The sequence below is a fragment of the Mobula hypostoma genome, chromosome 5 (genome assembly GCF_963921235.1).
Source record: "Mobula hypostoma chromosome 5, sMobHyp1.1, whole genome shotgun sequence".
In the NCBI taxonomy this organism is placed as follows: Eukaryota; Metazoa; Chordata; class Chondrichthyes; order Myliobatiformes; family Myliobatidae; genus Mobula; species Mobula hypostoma.
Genome location: NC_086101.1, coordinates 22,285,807 through 22,309,876, shown reverse-complemented (window position 1 = coordinate 22,309,876; position 24,070 = coordinate 22,285,807). Strand labels below are relative to the sequence as shown.

The following is a 24,070-nucleotide window of genomic DNA, read 5'->3' as shown; positions in this document are numbered from 1 at the left end:
AGACACCAGGCAAGAGCATTTCATTCCAAACAATTGGTTCACTGATCATTACGGAATATCTCTCAGGGGTTTCCACTCTCTTCCCTCTCCCTGCCCCCATCCCACTCTCAGTCAACAAAAGAGACCCATATCAGAATCGGGTTTATCATCACTCACAAATGCCACAAAATTAGTTTTTGTTTTCGGCAGTAGTACAACAATACATATTACTCCAGTACTGGGTAAAAGTCAAAGGCATTCTAGCGATATAAATATGCCTGAGGCTTTTGCACAGTACTGTACATAAAAATCAAAACGAAACTTCTGGCAATTCCATCATCGAGGACACCGACAGTCCCAGCCAAGCCCTCATCAGGGAGGAGGTATAGGAGCCCAGAGACCTACACCTCAATGTTCAACAACAGTTCCTGAACTTCGTTTACCCTCCTCACTGCCTCTGGAAAGCAGCCAGCAAAATCAAAGACTCATCTACCCCAGATACTCTCTCCTCTCCCCTCTCTCCTCTCCCCTCTCCCATTGGGCAGTAGATACAAAAGACTGAAAGCCTATCCCACCGGGCTCAAGAAAAACTTCTAACCTCATTAATAAGCAAATACTTCGAGGGGGGGTCAAGGACTACATCTGCAGGATGCTACCACCCACACTGGACCCCCTACAATTCGCCCACCGACACAACCGATCGACAGACGACGCAATAGTCCCAGCTCTACACACTGTCCTCACACATCTGGAGAAGAAGGATGCTTATGTGAGAACGCTGTTCTTGGACTACAGTTCAGCATTCAACACCATGATTCCCTCCAGGCTCGACAAGAAGCTCACAGACCTCTACCTTCACCCTGCCTTGTGTAGCTGGATCCTGGATTTCCTGTCAGATCGCCAGCAGGTGGTCAGAGTGGGCTCCCTCATCTGTGCCCCTCTGACACTCAACATAGGAGCCCTCAGGGCTGTGTACTAAGCCCCCTCCTTTACTCTCTGTATACCCACAGCTCCAATCTGCTAATTAAATTTGCTAACGATACCACACTGATTGGCCTAATCTCAAATAATAATGAGGCAGCCGACAGAAAAGAAGTCATCGCCCTGACACAGTGCTGTCAAGAAAAAAACCTCTCCCTCCATGTCACAAAAACAAAGGAGCTGGTTGTGGACGGCAGTAGGAATGGAGATAGGCTAACCCATATTGACATCAATGGATCTGGGGTTGAGAGGGTGAACAGCTTTAAGTTTCTTGGCATCCACATCACTGAGGATCTCACGTGGTCTACACATACAGGCTGTGTGGTAAAAAAAAACACAACAGCAAACACAAAATACTCTGCAGATGCTGGGGTCAAAGCAAGACGCACAACACACTGGAGGAACTCAGCAGGTCGGGCAGCATCCATGGAAATGAACAGTCATCGTTTCGGGCCGAGACCCTTTGTCAGGACAACAGTGCCTCTTTCACTCAGACAGTTGAGGAAGTTTGGCATGGTCCCCCAAATCCGAAGAAATTTCTATAGGGGCACAATTGAGAGCATCCTGACTGGCTGCATCACTGCCTGGTGTGGGAACTGAACTTCCCTCAATTGCAGGACTCTGCAGAGAGTGGTGTGGACAGCCCAGTGCATCTGTAGATGTGAACATCCCAGAATTCAGGACATTTATAAAGACAGGTGTGTAAAAAGGGCCCGAGGGATCATTGGAGACCAAGTCACCCCAACCACAAACTTTTCCAGCTACTACCACTCGGGAAATGGTACCGCAGCATTAAAGCCAGGACCAAAAGACAACAGACAATAGGTGCAGGAGTAGGCCATTGGGCCCTTTGAGCCAGCACCACCATTCACTGTGATCTTGGCTGATCATCCACAATCAGTACCCCATTCCTGCCTTCTTCCCCTATCCCTTGACTCCGCTATCTTTAAGAGCTCTATCTAACTCTTTCTTGAAAGCATCCAGAGAATTGGCCTCCACTGCCTTCTGAGGCAGAGCATTCCACAGATCCACAACTCGCTCGGTGAAAAAGTTTTTCCTCAACTCCGTTCTAAATGGCCTACCCCTTATTTTTAAACTGTGGCCTCTGGTTCTGGACTCCCCCAACATTGGAAACATGTTTCCTGCCTCGAGTGTGTCCAATCCCTTAATAATCTTATATGTTTCAATCAGATCCCCTCTCATCCTTCTAAATTCCAGTGTACACAAGCCCAGTCACTCCAATCTTTCAACATAGTTCCGCCATCCCGGGAATTACCCTCGTGAACCTACGCTGCACTCCCTCAATAGCAAGAATGTCCTTCCTCAAATTTGGAGACCAAAACTGCACACAATATTCCAAGTGTGGTCTCACCAGGGCCTTGTACAACTGCAGAAGGACCTCTTTCCTCCTATACTCAACTCCCCTTGTTATGAAGGCCAACATGCTATTAGCTTTCTTCACTGCCTGCTGTACCTGCATGCTTACTTTCAGTGACTGATGAACAAGGCCACCAAGATCTTGTTGTACTTCCCCTTTTCCTAACTTGACACCATTCATATAGTAATCTGCCTTCCTGTTCTTGCCACCAAAGTGGATAACATCACATTTATCCACATTAAACTGCATCCGCCATGCATCTGCCCACTCACCCAACCTGTCCAAGTCACCTTACATTCTCATAACATCCTCCTCACATTTCACACTGCCACCCAGCTTTATGTCATTTGCAAATTTGCTAATGTTATTTTTAATCCCTTCATCTAAATCATTAATGTATATTGTAAATAGCTGCGGTCCCATCACCAAGCCTTGCAGTACCCCACTAGTCACTGCCTGCCATTCTGAAAGGGACCCGTTAATCCCTACTCTTTGTTTTCTGTCTGCCAACCAATTTTCTATCCATGTCAGTACCCTACCCCAATACCATGTGCTCTAATTTTGCCCACTAATCTCCTATGTGGGACCTTATCAAAGGCTTTCTGAAAGTCCAGGTACACTACATCCACTGACTCTCCCTTGTCCATTTTCATAGTTACTTCCTCAAAAAATTCCAGAAGATTAGTCAGGCATGATTTCCCCTTTGTTAATCCATGCTGACTCGGACCAATCTGTTGGTCCCCATCTACATCAACGGAGCTGTAGCAGAGCGTGTATCAAGCTTCAAATTCCTTGGTGTCCACATTTGCGAGGACCTCACCTGGTCCCTAACTCCTCCATCCTGATGAAAAAGGTGCAATAGCGCCTTTATTTCCTGTGTAGCATCAAGAAAGCTCACCTCTACCCCAGGATACTGACAGACTTTTACCACTTTACCATTAAGAACTTACTCACCAACTGCATCACAGAGCGGTGTGGCAATTGTACCGTATTGGACCGCAAAGCACTCCAGCGTGTGGTGAAAACGGCCCAGCGGATTATCAGCACCACTATTGAGAACATCTCAGCACTACAAGACTGTTTTGTACACACAGACTGGGACATATTCAAAACAGCAGCCTCCTACGATGACCATACAGACATTGAGGAGTATGCGGAGGCAGTAATCAGCTACATAGCCAAATGCACGGAGGATGTCACTGTGATGAAAACCTTCACTGCACGTGGTTATAAAAAGCCATGGATGACAACAGAGGTGCGTTCACTACTGAAGGCCCGTGACAGCCTACAGATCGGGGGACAGGAGTGCGCTTCGCTCAGCCAGGTCTGCGCTTTCACTAGGGATCAGGAAAACAAAAAGGGCCTACACGGGCAAAATACACGGACACTTCTGTGACACAGGTGACACCAGACGGATGTGGCAAGGAATTAAAGCTCTGACAGACTACAAGATCAGGCAGAAAACTGATGACAGCGACGCCTCTCTTCCAGACAGGCTTAACAATTTCTTTGCACACTTCGAAGCATCAAACACTACAGCAAGGGGGAGAGCCAGTCCCTTTTTTACCATCTGACCAGCCGGCTCCAATCATTGATCCAGAGCAAACACAGAGGACCCTTGACAGGATCAATCCACGAAAAGCGGAAGGTCCCGACAACATCCCTGAACGTGTGCTCAAGGAATGTGCTGATGTACTAGCAGATGTCCTGACAGACATTTTCAACATCTCCCTTAGTCAAGCCATTGTCCCCAGATACTTCAAAACCTCCACAATCATCCCTGTAGCAAAGAAATCAGTTGAATGATTACCGTTGCCCTGAACCCCATAATGATGAAATGTTTTGAACAGCTTGTCGAGCCTCATATCACAGCCAGCCTCCCCTCATCGCTGGATCCTCTACAGTTTGCTTATCGTCCAAATCGCTCTACAGAGGACACAATATCCACCACACTGCACACAGTTCTCTCTCACTGGGACAACAAAGACACTTATGCCAGAATCCTGTACATTGATTTCAGTTCAGTGTTCAATACCATCATCCCGCAGAGACTAGTGGAGAAACTGTCGCTGCTTGGCCTTAACACTGCCATGTGTCGCTGGATTCTGGATTTCTCAACAGAGAGACCACAGTCAGTCAGTGTTGGTAGGAACATCTCTGACTCCATCACACTGAGCACTGTTTCTTCTTCTGCCATCAAGCAAACGTTACAGCAGCATCAAAATTGACCTCACAATTGACCGCATCATGCCCTTTCACCTCACAGTCTGCTTGCACTGAGCTTTCTGGGAACTGTAACACTTCATACCTCATTCCGTTGTTGTACACAGTCCCTTGTACCACCTCAATGTACTGATGTCGCGGGAGTTCAGTATGACTTGCAAAAGAAGTTTTACATGTCCCTCCAATTTACCATTAGAGTCAGGTTCTGGAATTGAACTAAAAACCCCGAACATTACCTCTTTCTCTCTCTCAGCTGGCACCAATGTGTTGTATTTATTTGTTCCTGTAAATTGTGTATAATTCCAGTCACGTGAACAAATGATATTAGTCATGTTTGTAATGTACTGTACTGTTACAAAAGCTAATGGCCGTGTCATTTATTTATACTCTGTATACTTATGTCTCGGACAACAGACTTCAGCTCGCAAAGCTGCAGTTCCCCAAGAGAAAAAGCTGGTTCAGTCAGCAATCTGTCGTGACACCACAGTCTCCGAGCACGGAAATGGAGACTGCGGCTCTTGCATTCACACATGAAGTCATTCCCTTACCTTCGGCACCGATCACACCAGGCTGGAGCAGAAGCGAGAAAAGGCGAACGAGTGAAAATATCCGGAGACTGAGAAGGGACATAACCCGGGGTTGACGATTCTTGGGTCCGACGCTCAACCGATCGGTGCCGGACCTGCTCTGGGATACTGACCCCGTTCGCTGGCGGACAGAGAGCAGAGGAGGGTCCGCACACCAGGTCACGGAGCTTCCCAGCGGGGAGTGGAGGAGACTGATATGGAGTGAACTCATAACGATTGGTAAAAAATAAAGCTGAATACGGCAACGGTTAAAATGTCGGTTAATGATTTTAAGTTTCTGTTTCGCTCGTTTCAGTTTCAATTTCCGGTTTTGTGATCGACAAGGAGGAGGAGCAAGAGTTTGTACAAACAAATAAAACTTGTTTGTTTAAGGAGTTCCTTTTTTAATTTCACAAATGATCTTTGTTCATAACAAAACAGACACAAAAAGAGAAAAGAAAATATTTACATCCTATTCATCATATGGTCAATATATTCAGCAGTAAAAAACAATTGCCGCCCATGTGTTTCTCTCAGGTGACACACTATGACATTGTTTGAGGGGCTACCCGAGCCGACTCGGGCCCTCCCTGTCCAGGAGCAGAAAGATCCCAGACTGTGGTCCTTCCCTACCGAGCCTTTGCATTGGCTGCACTGAGCTTCAGTGTGTCCCCAGCACATCCTCACACAGCCTGAGTGTGCCGGCAGCGTTCCTTACAGGCGCCTCACTGTGCTGGAAGAGCAACAGGTTTCGGACACATCTAAGGGAGTCCTTCACTGAATTGATCTCCTAGCAGCACCGGATATCTGTCTCACGCAGACATCCCACCTCTCCCGGAAGTTCCCGGAGTCTCCCGCATATCGAAAGTGGCTCCCTGACGCCCGGAAATTATATACAATATCCTGGAAAATAGATTTTTTTGAGAGGGAGAGGGAGAGGGAGCATCCTGATTGGTCTCTCTTCGTGCTAAGAGTGGTCCCCAACCACTGGGCCGCGAGGAAACAATATGCTTTGGCGATATGAAACAATATGAGCCATTTGCACCTTTCCTCATTCCCTGTCACGCACTGTTGAATTTGAATGCATGCGAGGTCATTACTCACACGTCATCCACGTCAGCGCGGGAAAAAGATCAACTCCTGGAGCTTGCAAATGATGGCGGGCTGAAAAGTATGTTTGACATAACATCTCTGCCAGCATTCTAGATCAAAGTCAAGGCTAAGTATCCTAAGATAGCCACAAAAGCACTGAAAACGTTGCTTCCATTTCCAACATATCTCTGCGAAGCGGAGTTTTCTGCAATGAATGCAACGAAAACTAAATTGTGGAATAGACTGGACATAAGGAACCCCGTTCGAGTATTGCTATCTCTCGTCACCCCTCGATGGGACCGTCTTGTTGCAGGAAAACAAGCCCAGGGCTCGCACCGATTCAGTGATATTGATGTGTTGCAATGATTTTATATGTTCATACAGGGAAAATATGCGCTGTATATTTAATATCCAAACGTTATTTAAAATGATATGCTGCTATTGACTTATCACCTATATTCCGGTCGTGATTAAACCCCCCCCCGCCCCCCCCCCCACCGGGGTCGGCTGATCCGCAAGATTATTGTCAATATTAAACTGGTCTGCGGAGCAAAAAAGGTTGGGGACCCCTGCTAAGTAGACCTATCAGTTTTCTCTGTGGGCGGGCTTTACAGTCGACCTCAAAAATAATGACAGTGTTGCTCGCTGCACTGTTTGCAACAGTGACGTTTCTATTCCCATGGTGGGTTAAAATGTAAAAGACATGTTGAGGTGAGTTTAACAGGTCTCATTACAGCATAGATAACGTTATTTAAACTAGCTGGCTAGCTGCTAAGGAGCTATGCTATTGATGTCCTACGTGATGAGGCCAAACTCCCTGTAGACTTGCTTAAAGTTGTAATAGAATAAACATGATAATATAATATAAGTACATATTTTAATGTCACATTTGCTGCATATACCCAACTTGGTTTACAGATTAGACAAAATCACTAAACAAAGTATTACATACACCCTTGGAGGTCGACGGGGGTGGGGTGGGGGAATATGGTGTTGCGCGGGGGGAGGGGGTGCTGATAACTCCCTGAAATGAGTTTTTGCAGGGTGGGATGTCTGCTCGCGTGTGCATGTGTCCGGAGAACAGGGCAGACCCATCCGCCACAACACCAGTGACGGGTAGAACCTCAGCACATTGACACTCGGTGTCCACGTGCTTTAGATCCATACACAACTTGATGCAGCCACACACAAAGGTGGTCCTCAGGATGAAGGCAACATTTGGTGCAATTTTCTCTGGGGAATTATGCAATGCAACCTGTCGAACTCACTCCATCTTGCATATCCAGATGAACTGGAGAATAGCCCAGGTGTTTACAATGGAAGGGGAGAAACCGTGATCAAAAACTCAGAGATCTCTGTTGCCGATCACTCAGGATTTCATCTGCTGACACAGAGTGGATCATAATAGAAAGGCTCCCCAAAATGGGTTGGGGTAGTTGGGATTTGCATCAGACTGCTCCACACAAACATATGTAGTGCGTCCAAATCAATCGGTGGGAAACAGAGAGCTTCCCCATCAATTCAGGTGTCAGGCATGGGTGCTCACTCTCCCCTGTTTGTGTGCTGTATAGAATACTTTGGCAAACCATCAGGAAGAACGAAGGGAAAAGAGAGGTGTTGTTGTCAGGTGATGGAGGTACCCCGGTCTAAGCCTCATTCAACATGCATGATGTCACTGTATTGTGCTCAGATCCATGGTCAGTTCACAAACTCACTGGCATCTATGACCATTTGAATCACCATCATTGGTCAGAGCGAGGTCACTGGACCGATCTGATGTCACAATCACCACCAGGTCTGACGACCTGAAGGAGCCGGGCATCTTGTTTGGACTTGCTGAAACATGTAACAAAAATGGCTGGAGCAGACTGGGACGGTAAAACAAAAGGCGATGTTGCAGGAGGCAGCAGCGGCCTCTCCGGACCTGGTGTTAATTTAATTTAATTTTTTTTTAAACTAGGGCATAATTTTTTAATTGCACATGGACAGCAGAGCAACCGATGTTCATATCTCCCATCGCCAGACACTGCTACAGTACAGAAATTGCCCAACAACAAACCTTCATGATGTATGGTTACCTGCTGGAGAAGCTATGCTACCTCAGCTTGCTTCAGGTACCAGGCCTACGGTCCTCGGAGTCGCCTGATGCCGGTGGCTGAGAGTGGAGACGTCGTAAGCGATGTGCGGGGAAACGGAAGCGCGGCAAGCGGGCAGGGGTCCGTGCTAGACTAAAAACAAACCCTAGCCGGCCGGCTCTCCCGTCCATTCTGCTCTCCAATGTCCGCTCCCCGGACAATAAATTGGACTACATCCGACTCCAGCGGACTACTCGGTGGGAGTTCAGAGTCTGCTGTGCTTTCATTTTCATGGAAACGTGGCTTAGCATCAGAGTTCCAGACGCCGCCATTCAGCTAGACAAGCTCGCCTTGTTTCGGGCCGACAGAGATGCAGCTCTGTGCGATAAGGCTCGTGGTGGTGGCTTGTGTGTTTACATCAACAGGGAATGGTGCAAGAACTCTGTGCTGGTTTTAGTTGCTGCTCATCGCTAGTGGAGTTTGTGACTGTTAAATGCAGACCATTTTATTTACCATGGGAATTCACCACTGTCCTTATAGTCGGTGTGTACATTCCTCCCAGCGCTGTGAACTGTATGGGGCGATTAGCGAACTGCAGAACGCACACCCTGACAGACTGTTTATTGCCACCGGAGATTTTAACCACGGGAATCTCAAGTCAGTGCTCCCCAAATTCCGTCAGCATGTGGACTTTGCAACGAGAGGGGCAAATGCGTTGGACCTTGTTTACACAAACATTCCCAACGCGTACCAGGCAGAGCCCTGCCCCCACCTCAGTTACTCAGTTATGCCAATCCCAGCATACAGACCACTCGTCAGACGCTCCAGACCAATTCAGAAGCAGGTGAAAACCAGGCCAGCAGGAGCCATCGCTACTCTTCAAGACTGCTTTGAGCACACTGACTGGCACACGTTCAGGGAGGCTGAAACCGATGGCGACTCCACCAACTTAGAGGAGTACACGGCATCAGTGACTAGCTACATCAGCAAGTGCATTGATGATGTCACTGTGTCCGAGACCATCACTACACGCGCTAACCAGAAGCCATGGATGACCGCGGAGGTGCGTGCGCTGCTGAGGACCCGTGACTGCGCCTTCATAGCAGGCGACAAGGCAGCCCTAACAACAGTGAGGGCCAAGCTGTCCCGGGCCATCAGAGAGGCAAAGCGTACACACGCCCAGCGAACCCACAGCCACTTCCAGGACAGCGGCAACACGCAATGCATGTGGGAGGGCTTTCAGGACATCACCAACGACAAGACAACACCACCTGCCTGTGCTGGTGATACCTCCCTCCTAGATGCGTTGAACAACTTCTATGCTCGGATCGAGGCGGAAAATGACGTGGTGGCGAGGAAGACCACTTCTCCTCCCAATGACCAGGTCTTTCTGTGTCTTACCGTGGCTGACGTGAGGAACACTCTATGCAGGGTCAACCCACGGAAGGCTGCTGGACCAGACAATATTCCTGGCAGAGTGCTCAGAGGTTGTGCAGACCAGCTGGCAGATGTTCTCACTGACATATTCAACATCTCCCTGAGCAGTGCCATCATTCCAACATGCTTCAAGGCCACCACCATCGTCCCCGTACCGAAGAAGTCTTCAGTATCCTGTCACAATGACTACTGTCCCATTGCTTTCACATCCATCATCATGAAGTGTTTCAAGAGGCTTGTCGTGAGGCACATCAAGACCCTGCTGCCCCCCTCACTGGATTCCCTGCAGTTCGTGTATCTTCCCAACCACTCAATAGACGACGCCATCGCCACCACCCTCCACCTGGACAAAAAAGACACGTACGTTCGAATGCTGTTTAAAGACTTCAGTTCAGCATTCAACACAATCATTCCTCAGCACCTGATCAGAAAGCTGAAACTGCTGGGCCTGAACACCTCCATCTGCAACTGGATCCTAGACTTCCTGACTGGGAGACCTCAGTCAGTCCGGATTGGAAGCAGCAACTACAACACCATCACACTGAGCACAGGGGCCCCCCAGGGCTGTGTGCTCAGTCCACTGCTGTTCACTCTGCTGACCCACGACTGTGCAGCAATACACAGCTCAAACCACATCATCAAGTTCGCCGATAACACAGCCATGGTGGGTCTCATCAGCAAGAACGATGAGTCAGTATAGAGAGGAGGTGCAGCGACTAACGGAGTGGTGCAGAGCCAACAATCTGTCTCTGAATGTGAACAAAACAAAAGAGATGGTTGTTGACTTCAGGAGAGCACGGAGCGACCACTCTCCACTGAATATTGACGGATCCTTCTTAGAGATCATTAGAAGAACCAAATTTCTTGGTGTTCACCTGGCGGAGAATCTCACCTGGTCCCTCAACACCAGCTCCATAACAAAGAAAGCCAAGCAGTGTCTCTACTTTCTGCGAAGGCTGAGAAAGTCCATCTCCCACCCCCCATCCTCACCACATTCTACAGAGGTTGTATTGGGAACATCCTGAGCAGCTGCATCACTGCCTGGTTTGGGAATTGCACCATCTCGGATCGCAAGACCCTGCAGCGGATAGTGAGATCAGCTGAGAAGATCATCAAGGTCTCTCTTCCTGCCATTACAGACATTTACACCGCATGCTGCACCCATAAAGCCAACAGCATTATGAAGGACCCCACGCACCCCTCATAAAAACTCATCTCCCTCCTGCCATTTGGCAAAAGGTACCAAAGCATTCGGGCTCTCACAACCAGACTGGGCAACAGTTTCTTCCTCCAAGCCATCAGACTCCTTAATACCCAGAGTCTAGACTGACATCTACATCATTTATTACTATATTGTAATTTGTCCTTTACTGTGCCTATTGTCTTGTTTATAATTCATTGTACTGCCCTGCACTGCACTTTAGGTAGTCCTGTGCAGGTCTGTAGTCTAGTGTAGTTTTGTGTTGTTTCATGTAGCACCATGGTCCTGGAGGAACGTTGTTTCGTTTTTACTGTGTACTGTACCAGCAGTTTATGGTCGAAATGACAATAAAAAGCGACTTGACTTGACTTGAAAAACTGGCTTTGTGGAAATGGCGTTCTCTGTCAGTAACTTGAAAGAAATTAGCCGTCAGGGTCTGATGTTCTGTCAGCGCTGTGGTACTTGCACAGGTGTAACCTGTTCCCATCTGTGGCTGCATCAGGGTGTGTGTAGAAGCAAAGTATATGGACACCAAGTGTCACCCTGTGCTGAGGTTTTATTTGTCCATAATGTTGCAGAGAACTGGTCTGGTCCTGTTGACGTACAACGTCACAGTCAACTGGACGTTGCCGCACGACCTGTCCTTTGTGAAAGAGTTCTTCCAAGGAAACGCTTCTGAGCACAAGTCCATCAGGCGGTGGTCAGTATGGAATGTCCTACAGACACTACTGGGCAGGGACTTGTGGGTCAGTTTCCCAAGCAAACTGTATGCACCATCTCACAGAATGCCTCATCACCAGAACTTGCCACGTACTGAGACACCGCTTGGCTGGTACATGGTATCTAATCCCCATGGTACACTGCCCGCAGGACAGCTGTGGTGAGGAAGAGATGGTCTTCCATCTCTTTAACGGTTGCGAGATAGAGACAGATGCAAGGATCCTTGTCTTTGGTCTGCAAGAAATATGCTGTTGTCCAGCACAGCAAAATTACACAAAGTTAGCACCTATCCAATCGGTTTCTCATTGACCAGAGTACCAAAAACACCAGTAATCACGTTGCCTCTCAGACGATTAGCACCTATACAATCGATGTCTCATTGATGAAATGATCTATTGTAAATTAGTACAAGGAAGTTCAACCCATTCTGTTTCTTATTATGCCATCCTCATGATCCTGTTTACCCTTAGTTCTCAAGCTTAATTCTCCTCCACAAAACTCTTACCCAGTCAGGCAGTCCTAGTCCTGAGGCTTCTGTACCTCCTTCCTGAGAGTAGTGGGTTGAAAAGATTGTGGGATGGGTGGTCAGGATCCTCAACAATGCTTCCGTAAGGGAATGCTTCTGACTGGCACATTCCAGGCTGGGGGAGTCTGTGCTGAGGATCAGTGCAGACAATGCAAAGGCTCTGTGGGGAAAGATCACAGTCTAAGCTCCTTCTGCCACCACATGTGGAGGGGCAGAGTTGGGTGAGGAAGCCCCTCGAGCATTGAACATCACCGAGGGCCACATCAGTGGTAATGGTGCTATTGTTTAAGAGAAGTTAAAACTACTGAATACGTTGAATAGATGATACTAAGAATTTAAAAATAAATTACAATACTCTTTGTGCAACAAATCTTTTTGTATATATGTTGTATTATGAATATTTATTTTTAAGTTTTAAAAAATCAGTTGTGAAACTACGACAGTTGGCTTGAGTTTGGAATATGATAAAAGAATAGCCACATTGGAATTTCAAATGGAGTGAGGCTAATGAATACTCAGGATGAAGGAGATCAGACACCCTCAGAAACAAAACACAAAGTGAATTTTGAAATACAACAATAAAAAAAGCAAAATGATTTTGACCTTTAACGTAAGAAAAAAGGAGTACAAAAGAAAGGTGGTCTCGCTGCAACTGTGCAATGTTTTGATTGGATCTGTGCGAAACATTGCATTTATTTTGGTAAAAAGAAAAATCAGTTCCAATGAAATGTTCATATCTGACAATGAAACGGGAAATAAACACAATGACAAAATATCTCATTGATTTACAAATAGCATGTAATATTCACGTTGAGGAGTAGACAATAGTGAACAATTGTATGATTACACATCCCATGTCAAATTCATTCAGACATCCACACACGGGCTATTGGACAGGTATTTTACAATTGCACTCGTTTGCCAATCACACTTTATTTACTTGTGCACAAGGAGAAGAGCTCAGTCAGGGTCTTTAAACTGTTCTGAAGTCTCAGCTCAAAATTGATGATTTTTATACAGATATTGATCCAATAATAACCTAATACTCTTCTGAATCCTGTTATTTGCATATTTAAGTTCCAATCATAATACATATTTCAGGTACTAATAACCAGTAAAATGTACATGTTAAAGGCCAATAATACATTAGAATTAGTAAAGTCACTGTCCAATTGCTGGTGTGCCTTTGTTTGCATCTGTATCTTGTCTTTGAACACCTGGTGGCCTTGGTTCCCAGTGTGACAAAGACACTGAGCAAAGAGGAGCCGGACTCTCAAGGATTGAGTTTTGCTTGGGGAACCACGTTCAGCTCAGTAACTCTACAATGTCTGCACACTGTTCTGTCAGCACCTCATTTTAACCCTTGCCTTGCTGCAACTTTCATAGATACAGTTGTTAAAACCATAAATAAAAATGATTCCCCTTTGGTTAATAAGGCAGAGATAGAGTGGATGAGGAGAGGATGTTTCCTATCTAGGAGTCAGAGGGAATCTAGGAGCACAGGGCACAGACTCAGAATAAAAAGACAGACATTTAGAATGGAGATGAGGAACTCCTTTAGCCCAAGGGTAGTGAATCTGTGGAGTTTGTTGCCATAGGGAGCTCTGGAGGCCAGGTCATTGGGTGTATTTAAAGCAGATATGGATCAGGTCTTGATTTCTCAGGGCATAAAAGATTATGGGGAGAAGGCAGAAAGATGGGGTTGAGAGCAAAATGGATCAGCCATGATGAAATGGCAGAGCAGACTTGACCAAATGGCCTAATTCTGCTCCTATGTTTTATGCTCTTAAGGTCTAAACAAGAATTTTAATTATTTTATTCTTTTCCTGGTCTAAGAATAGCAACTAAACATCTCCTTTTCAGCAAAATGGACCAAAATATAACCGGTAATCAATATCTTATGATTATTTCTATATTTATTTGATTTCACCTTTATAACTCCATATTCTTTTCTCTTTTCTTCTGCAAGTATATACCGTAACAGAGCACAGAATGAGTAGGGGCTTTCCATCCGTTCATCCCTCCCCACTGAACTCCCTCCTGGCACTTATCCCTGCAAGCGGAACAATTGCTACAGGCACCCCTACACCTCCTCCATCACAACCATTCAGAGCCCCAGACAGTCCTTCCAGGTGAGGCAACACTTCACCTGTGAGCCTGCTGGGGTCATCCACTGTATTTGGTGCTCCCGGCGTGGCCTCCTGTATATCGGTGAGACCTGACGTAGATTGGGAGATCGCTTCGCTGAGCACCTATGCAAGAAAAAGCGGTTTCTCCCGGTGGCCACCCATTTCAGTTCAACTGTCCATTCCCATTTTGACATGTCAATCCATGGCCTCCTCTACTGCTGTGATGAGGTGACACGCAGGTTGGAGAAGCAACTTATATTCCATCTGGGTAGCCACCCACCTTATGGCATGAACATCAATTTCCCGAGCTTACGGTAACTGCTGCCCCCCTTCGCCATTCCCCATTCCCCATTCCAGACATCCCACCCTGCAAAAACTCATTTCAGGGAGGTATCACCACCATTTCAGGGAGGTAGCACCGCGCCCCCAACAACCCCATCCCCATATGCCCCCCCCCCCCGGTCGACCTCCAAGGGTGCATGTATACAGGATATTTGATTATGAAAGAACACAACAATTTATTTGATCATATATTGAATCTATTTACACACACACACACACACACACACATATATATATATATATTCCTTGTTGAGTATTTCGTTGGCAGTCTCAATGCTAATAGCTAAACGCTAATGCAAATAGCTTTTCTATTTCTTTTGGAAACTTTCCTTGTACTGTGATGTGGCTTGCTTGGCAGATTTGAGCATTTTGCCAGAAGTCTCAACCTCAGAGCAGTCTGTGTCAATTAATTTGTTAATTTGCAAGACATCAGATTCGCAAGTGTTTTGTGGGGCAGCTGACTTCTGAATTCTGTCTTAATGTGATGCACCATGCTGAATGCCCTTTCTGCATCACAGTTAGAATTTGGCAGCACCAAAAGCAGCTTCATCACCTGGCAGAGCTCTTTGAATCTCAACTGCCCTGTGCTCACAGATTTTACTTTGGACAGCTTCCCCCAGAACTCCTCAACTGTCAAACTTTTGTAGTTTGGCACCAGTCCTTCAAGGTTAGTTGAGACCTAATCCAGGACTTCCAAGTGGAGCTGTGCTCTAGCATCTGCCTTGATCACATTTGGAAATCTGTCTGCCAAAGTCAAAATCTGGTCTGGTTTCACCTCATCTTGGCTCTCTGTATTGACCACTGACAGATTTTTCACGAGATTTGGTCTGTCGTTAGGAACTTCTCCAAGATTTTTTGAAAGCACCTGACATAGAATGCTCTGGCATCTTTGAAGAACTGCTTTGTCTTGTAAGGGGGGGTCTCTTGTGTTTCCTCGCTTAGCAACTGCCGCCTTGCCAGGTACCCAGTAAAAAGCTCTTCATATGGGCGGTGAATTTCAGGGTTGCTCACATCGATCTCCTGAATGTTCTGTTCTCTCAATACCTTTGGCTCAATAAATCTGCTTGCTATGTCATGCAGGAGCTCTTCTACACTCTGATCCAATTTGAAGAGGATAGGTGCCTTGTTTTGAAAGATCAAATTGAATTTGTCAAAACGTTGTGTGACATTATGAAGAAAGCATGTGTATATTTTCATTTGGGGGTCTTTCAGCCTCTTCTGAATATGAGATGACTTCTGATTCTCACTCTTTGACTCAAAATGTGAAAGAAAGGCTGGCCATTGGTGGAGCAGATGGTCCAAACCTTTTCCTAAAGAAAGCCAGTGTGTAGGACAATGCTTTTGTGCTCTCTGCTGGGCAACATTGCAGAACTCTTGAAACTGTTTTAGCTCTTCTCTTCATTTGGAACCTTTCTCAAAGTAGTGGTAGATGTCAATGAGCAGTTCTTCAGGTGACATTGAGAGATCCTTAGCAGCAGTTTTGGCACAGCTGTTGACCAGGTGACTTGGACAGCTAACTCTGTAAATATGAGGGGCCTGTGCTTTCACTCTTGATAAGACAGAATTGTTTTTGCCAATCATCACATTGCAGTTGTCACTGCTAAATCCTACACAAGTAGACAACTCAAGGCCTTTGTCATGCATGGATGATGCAATGAGGTTGAATATGTTTTCAGCTTTGACCTCATTGCATGTCTTCAAATCCAACTGTTACCTAATCCTGTGTTTCATTCTAGTACCTGGCTAAAATGGCACATTCCTTCTCACACATGATATCATTGCTTTCAATAATCAAAGTACTGTATGGCCTTTTTTCTGTCCGGATGAACTTGTACAGATCCTCTGAACATTCAGGTTCCAGTGCCGTGTTCACAATTGCTGCTGTCTTGGTTGATCAGCAGGCAGAGTTTTTTGCTATTTCTGTACTTACATTATATTATATTATCAATAGACAATAGGTGCAGGAGTAGGCCATTCGGCCCTTCGAGCCAGCACCGCCATTCACTGTGATCATGCCTGATCATCCACAATCAGTACCCCGTTCCTGCCTTCTCCCCATATCCCTTGACTCCGCTATCTTTATCATGGAGTCGTTTTTTTTTTATTCTATTACAACTTTAAGCACGTCTACAGGGAGTTTGGCGTCATCACGTAGGACATCAATAGAGTAGCTCCTTAGCAGCTGGCCAGCTAGTTTAAATAACGTTAGCTATGCTAGTGAACGAATGACACCTGTTAAACTCACCTCAACATGTCTTTTACAGTCTTAACCCACCATGGGCAATAGAAAAGTCACTGTTGCAAACAGTGCAGCGAGCAACACTGTCATTATTTTTGACCCCTATTAGGCAGGGGTACACTTTAGTGTAGTCTGGGGTGAAGTGTGTTTTATATATTTTTTTGAAACACTCTGCCATGGCAGTGTAGGACACGAAACCGAACTGATGGGGAGACAGAGGTCGACTGTAAAGTCCGCCCACAGAGAAAACTGATAGGTCTACTTAGCACAAAGAGAGACCAATCAGGATGCTCGCTCTCGCTCCTGCTCTCGATCTCACTCCCTCTCCCGCTCTCGCTCCTGCTCTCGATCTCACTCCCTCTCCCGCTCTCGCTCCTGCTCTCAATCTCCCTCTCAAAAAAAATCAATTTCCGGGATATTGTATATAATTTGTGGGTGTCACGGAGCTGCCATCAATATACGGGAGACTCCTGGAACCTCCGGGAGAAGTGGCATGTCTGACATTCCCATTTCCCTCTCTCATCTTATCACCTTACCTCCCCATCACCTTCCTCTGGTGCTCCTCCCCCTTTTCTTTCTTCCGTGGTCTTCCATCCTCTCATCAGATTCCCCCTTCTCCAGCCCTTTATCTCTTTCACCAACTGACTATCCAGCTCTTTACGTCACCCTTCCCCTCTCCCTGTTTCACCTATCACCTGCTACAGTACCTTGTATTTCTTCATCCCCTCCCTCACCTTCTTACTCTGACTTCTCATCTCTTTTTTCCAGTCCTGAACTAGGGTCTCCGGCCAAAACATCGACTGTACTCTCCTCCATAGATGCTGCCTGACCTGCTGAGTTCCTACAGCATTTTGTGTGTATTACTGTGATTTCTGGCATCTGCAAATACTCTCTTGTTTATAGAATTGCTCCCCAAATATTCCAATCTTTCCAAGATGTTAAATTCTAATTCCAAATGTAACTGTCCACTTATCAACAATTTCCCTGAATGCCCATATCCCTCTGAAATATGGGCATCTCATATTCGGAATCCATGTTTGAACTGTTCATCCCTCCGAATCTTTGCTCGAATCTGAAAATCTTAGAATAAGCAGTTAATTCTCTCCATGAAAAGTTTTCATACATTTTTCAAAGGACCGAAGAGAAAAGGGGGGAAAAACTGCTGGGTGGGTGTCCCTGTCACATAACACATTGATGCAACCTCTCAAAGGAACAGCCTCTTCAAAACAGCCTTTGCATTCTCTCTCTCACAGACAGACAGACACACACACACACACACACACACACACACACTTACTCACTCTCAGTCTCCCTCCCTCCCTCACAAGTGAATTCACATGTGGCCACACTACACATAATTAAAACATGCAAACCATTGACAGCTTAAACCATTTCTGAAAATCTTCTTTTCTTGAGGGTTAAATCATTACCAAATATATTCAGTTATAATCCAACAATATTGAGGAACTGTGTTACTCTAAGACTGTAAACAAAGAAATGTTGAAGTTATAAATTATGCACAAGTAAACAACATTGAACAAGTTTAAAGCATGAAATCCCCACATTAACCAAAATTCCAACATATTCTGACCCATCAGTAACACCAATGACTGATTTTGTTCGGATTCTGATCAGATGAACTGTCCGTTGTAGGGTTCCGGGCACAATGGCCCACATTGCCACATCTAAAACAGCAGATTTCAGCATATCCCTGCCCCCAACAGCAACTTCCTCAGTTGGGTGCAGGGGAAATCCAGCACTGTGTTACTTCCCTTTTACAATCTCTCTGCTGGCATCTACCCTGAACTGCATTACCCCACACGATACCCTGTGTATTTTCTTGAAGTGAAAACACTTTAGCTGCCTCTGAATTATTCCTGTACATCCTTCTGCCATGCTCCATTCATTTTCCTCAGTACTCTTGCCTCAGTGTGTGTAAGGTCACTGGGATCAAACAGTTCCAACATCTTTCTCGATTTGTTGGTGATATGAGACACTAATGTACTTATCCATCTGTCTGTGGGTTCTGGTTCGAAATGACCTCGATCTAATGTTGATCCATACATTCCTTGAAACACCATCCACAGAGAGGATGCAAATGCAGTGTGTGTTCTCCTTTCCTCTGGTAACATTTACACAACTCATCTAGTGGGTCCCTGTTGTTATTACCCAGAACAGTCAGTACCACATTATTTAACTCCTTATTTGTTCCCCCAGCATGGCGTAGTCTTTCTGACAAAGTGGAGTGTATGTTTAGATACAAGCACATTGTAATCAATCTCCTTTCCTCGGCATTACTGAGACCGTGTATCGCTTTCTGGTAACTAACTTCATGGAAGAGTTCCCTAGGATCATCCCCAGGGATCCGCAGAGTCTGTGGGGATTGGTGATAGCATCTCCTCTTCGCTGACGATCAACACTGGTGCACCTCAGGGATGTGTGCTTAGTCCACTGCTCTACTCTCTGTATACACACGACTGTTTTGCTTGGCATAGTTCAAATACCATCTATAAATTTGTGGCTGATACAACCATTGTTGGTAGAATCTCAGATGGTGACAAGAGGACGTACAAGAGTGAGATATGCCAGCTAGTAGAATGGTGCCACAGCAACAACCTGGCATTCAACGTCAGTAAGACGAAAGAGCTGATTGTGGACTTCAGGAAGGGTAAGAAAAAGGAACAGATACCAATTCTCATAGAGGGATCAGAAGTGGAGAGAGTGAGCAGCTTCAAGTTCCTGGGTGTCAAGATCTCTGAGGATCTAACCTGGTCCCAACATACTGATGTAGTTATAAAGAAGGCAAGACTGCGGCTATACTTTATTAAGAGTTTGAAGAGATTTGGCATGTTAACAAATACATTCAAAAACTTCTATAGGTGCACCGCGGAGAGCATTCTGACAGGCTTAAGTTCCCTGGCCCCCACCGCTTTATTTTCACCATGGATATCCAGTCCCTATATACTTCCATCCCCCATCAGGAAGGTCTCAAAGCTCTACGCTTCTTTTTGGATTCCAGACCTAATCAGTTCCCCCCTACCACCACTCTGCTCCATCTAGCGGAATTAGTCCTTACTCTTAGTAATTTCTCCTTTGGCTCCTCCCACTTCCTCCAAACTAAAGGTGTAGCTATGGGCACCCGTATGGGTCCTAGCTATGCCTGCCTTTTTGTTGGCTTTGTGGAACAATCTATGTTCCGTGCCTATTCTGGTATCTGTCCCCCACTTTTCCTTCGCTACATCGACGACTGCATTGGCGCTGCTTCCTGCACACATGCTGAGCTCGTTGACTTTATTAACTTTGCCTCCAACTTTCACCCTGCCCTCAAGTTTACCTGGTCCATTTCCGACACCTCCCTCCCCTTTCTAGATCTTTCTGTCTCTGTCTCTGGAGACAGCTTATCCACTGATGTCTACTACAAGCCTACTGACTCTCACAGCTATCTGGACTATTCCTCTTCTCACCCTGTCTCTTGCAAAAACGCCATCCCCTTCTCGCAATTCCTCCGTCTCCACCGCATCTGCTCTCAGGATAAGGCTTTTCATTCTAGGACGAGGGAGATGTCCTCCTTTTTTAAAGAAAGGGGCTTCCCTTCCTCCACTATCAACTCTGCTCTTAAACGCATCTCCCCCATTTCACGTACATCTGCTCTCACTCCATCCTCCCGCCACCCCACTAGGAATAGGGTTCCCCTGGTCCTCACCTACCACCCCACCAGCCTCCGGGTCCAACATATTATTCTCCGTAACTTCCGCCACCTCCAACGGGATCCCCCCACTAAGCACATCTTTCCCACCCACTTCTCTCTCTGCTTTCTGCAGGGATCGCTCCCTACGCGACTCCCTTGTCCATTCAATCATCCCCCCCATCCCTCCCCACTGATCTCCCTCCTGGCACTTATCCATGTAAGCAGAACAAGTGCTACACATGCCCTTACACTTCCTCCCTTACCACCATTCAGGGCCCCAAACAGTCCTTCCAGGTGAGGCGACACTTCACCTGTGAGTCGGCTGGGGTGATATACTGCGTCCGGTGCTCCCGATGTGGCCTTTTATATATTGGCGAGACCCGACGCAGACTGGGAGACCGCTTTGCTGAACACCTACGCTCTGTCCGCCAGAGAAAGCAGGATCTCCCAGTGGCCACACATTTTAATTCCACATCCCATTCCAATTCTGACATGTCTATCCACGGCCTCCTCTACTGTAAAGATGAAGCCACGCTCAGGTTGGAGGAACAACACCTTATATTCCGTCTGGGTAGCCTCCAACCTGATGGCATGAACATCGACTTCTCTAACTTCCGCTAATGCCCCACCTCCCCCTCGTACCCCATCTGTTATTTATTTTTATACACACATTCTTTCTCTCACTCTCCTTTTTCTCCCTCTGACTATACCCCTTGCCCATCCTCTGGGTTCCCCCGCACCTTGTCTTTCTTCCCGGACCTCCTGTCCCATGATCCTCTCGTATCCCTTTTGCCTATCACCTGTCCAGCTCTTGGCCTCATCCCTCCCACTTCTGTCTTCTCCTATCATTTTGGATCTCCCCCTCCCCCTCCCACTTTCAAATCTCTTACTAACTCTTCCTTCAGTTAGTCCTGACGAAGGGTCTCGGCCTGAAACGTCGACTGTACCTCTTCCTAGAGATGCTGCCTGGCCTGCTGCGTTCACCAGCAACTTTGATGTGTGAGGCTGCATCACTGTCTGGTATGGAGGGGCTACTGTAAGGACCGAAAAAGCTGCAGAAGGTTGTAAATCTAGTCAGCTCCATCTTAGGCACTAGCCTACCAATTACCCAGGACATCTTCAAGGAGCGGTGTCTCAGACAGGCAGTGTCCATTATTAAAGACCTCCAGCGCCCAGGGCATGCCCTTTTCTCACTGTTACCATCAGGTAGGAGATACAGAAACCTGAAGGCACACACTCAGCGATTCAGGAACAGCTTCTTCCCCTCTGCCACCTGATTCCTAAATGGACATTGAAGCTTTGGACACTACCTCACTTTTTTAATATACAGTATTTCTGATTTCGCACATTTTTTAAATAATCTATTCAATATATATAATTGATTTACTGATTTATTTATTATTATGTTTTATTTCTTCTCTCTCTGCTGCATTATGTATTGAATTGAACTGCTTCTGACATGTTTACAAATTTCACGTCACATGCCAATGATAATAAACCTGATTCTGATTCTAATTCTGATATATGTCCTGATATCTTTCACAACTGCTGAACCCCGAGCGGTGTAGTGTATGTTATATTCCTGTTTTTATTTCCCGCCCCACTCCTCCCTGTCTGATAGTGATTGGAAGTGTGGGGTGGAGACAGTGGTGCTGTTGGTAGCACAGGCTCTCCTTGGTGTTATGTCAGCGGGAAATCTTTGGAGGGAAGCTCCTCATCATAACCATATCTAATCATCTTATCTGCTAAATCATTCTAATCCATATCTCCATATTCATCACCTCCCCTCTTTCAGATCCAAAAGCACATATTACTCCCCTCTGTGCAGCAAGTTGGTCCCACAGCTTTTGTATTTGCTTTAAACATTTTGCCTGATACCCGCTGCTGCTTTTCTTTTCATCTACTGATTTCTCTATCACATTTTTAGCTGTTTTTAAATCACTCCACTGTTTCTTTAATTCCTCCACCTGGCTCTTAGCTCCCTGGATGGCTTCCTCCTGTTTACTCTTTTCTTTAACCAGTTTCTCACACTTCATCAGAAACTGGTTCATACTCACCATCCGTCCTTCTCTGCATCTCTACCTCAGCTTTTCTTTAACGTTTTCTACCTCCTCACAAAGCCTTTAGATTTCCTGTTCCGATATATCTCACTCGGCGTCAGATTTGTGTCGACTTTCTATCAAATCCTCAGTCAGACAGGCTACTGCTACTGGCTTTTGTTTTCGGCTAAATTCCTTGTTTGAAAGTTGACCCTGAGCGATGTTAAGAAGTGCTTCGCCAGTGGTTTTCCCTTCAGCGCTGGTGTGACGAGCATTCTCCCTGGGTCTCTGGAGAGTACAGCCAGTGCACTTGAAGTGTCTGCTTTTCTATTCATTCCTTAACAACTCAAATGTTGCATTTCAGTGTTATTGGCTACGGGTCATCTGACTGACCTTCACCACCTTGTATCTGGTCCAAGCTGGCATCCATTTATTGCCCTTCTCTGTTCAGACCAAAGGGTCCTGCCGAAGGGTTTTGGCCCGAAACGCCAACTGTACTCTTTTCCTAGATGCTGCCTGGCCTGCTGAGTTGGTCCAGCATTTTGTGTGTGTTGTCGGATTTTCTCTTCTTAGTGAAATATGTTGGCTGCGTTCACAACCAACACAACCTCAGGAAGTTCTGGGGCCGCCCACAAGGGTCACCACACATTCCAGAGCCAACACGGCATGTCCACGATGTCCAGCAGAACAACACAAACAACAACAACAGCAACAGCATCAAAACAAAACTACATCAACAAAACAAGCCCCTTTTCCCCTTCCCACCCACTCACACACACCGGACAGGCTGTGTCTGGGTTTCCAATCTCCAGTCCCTGTTCTGTACTCGCAGACACACAGACTATGAGTGTGTGAAAGAGAATAAAGTGTGCAAATACAAAACAAAAGAAATAATAATAATAAATAATTAAGAAATAAGCATGCTGCAAGTCTCCCTCCTCCACGACATCGACGTTGTCCAAGGGAAGGGCATTGGGACCCATACAGCTTGGCACCAGTGTCGTCACAGAGCAATGTGTGGTTAAGTGCCTTGCTCAAGCACACACACGCTACCTCAGCCAAAGCTCGAACTAGCGACCTTCAGATCACTAGACAAAGGCCTTAACCACTTCACCACGCGCCAACACTTCATTTATTTATTATTATTATTTCTTTTGTTTTGTATTTGCACACTTTATTCTCTTTCACACACTCATAGTCTGTGTGTCTGCGAGTACAGAACAGGGACTGGAGGTTGGAGACCCAGACACAGCCTGTCCGGTGTGTGTGAGTGGGTGGGAAGGGGAAAAGGGGCTTGTTTAGTTGATGTAGTTTTGTTTTGATGCTGTTGTGGTTGTTGTTGTTTGTGTTGTTCTGCTGGATATCGTGGACGTGCTGTGTTGGCTCTGGAATGTGTGGTGACCCTTGTGGGCTGCCCCAGAACTTCCTGAGGTTGTGTTGGTTGTGAACGTAGCC

General features: G+C 46.2%; 1 protein-coding gene across 5 annotated transcripts in view; it reads right to left on the bottom strand.

Moving 5' to 3' along the window:
- The window catches only part of LOC134346678 (uncharacterized), a 213,327-nt gene that overhangs the window by 181,087 nt on the left and 8,170 nt on the right, over positions 1–24,070 (bottom strand). For 2 of the 5 annotated variants that reach the window (XM_063048176.1, XM_063048177.1), the window contains exon 1: positions 5,110–5,651. The exons of 2 other annotated variants lie outside the window; for them this stretch is intronic. In XM_063048176.1, coding sequence (XP_062904246.1) covers positions 5,110–5,359 — 250 coding nt within the window. In that variant the 5' untranslated portion in view covers positions 5,360–5,651. Of the gene's footprint in view, positions 1–5,109; positions 5,654–24,070 lie in introns of those variants that run through there. One more of the 5 variants, XM_063048180.1, reaches the window with a different exon arrangement.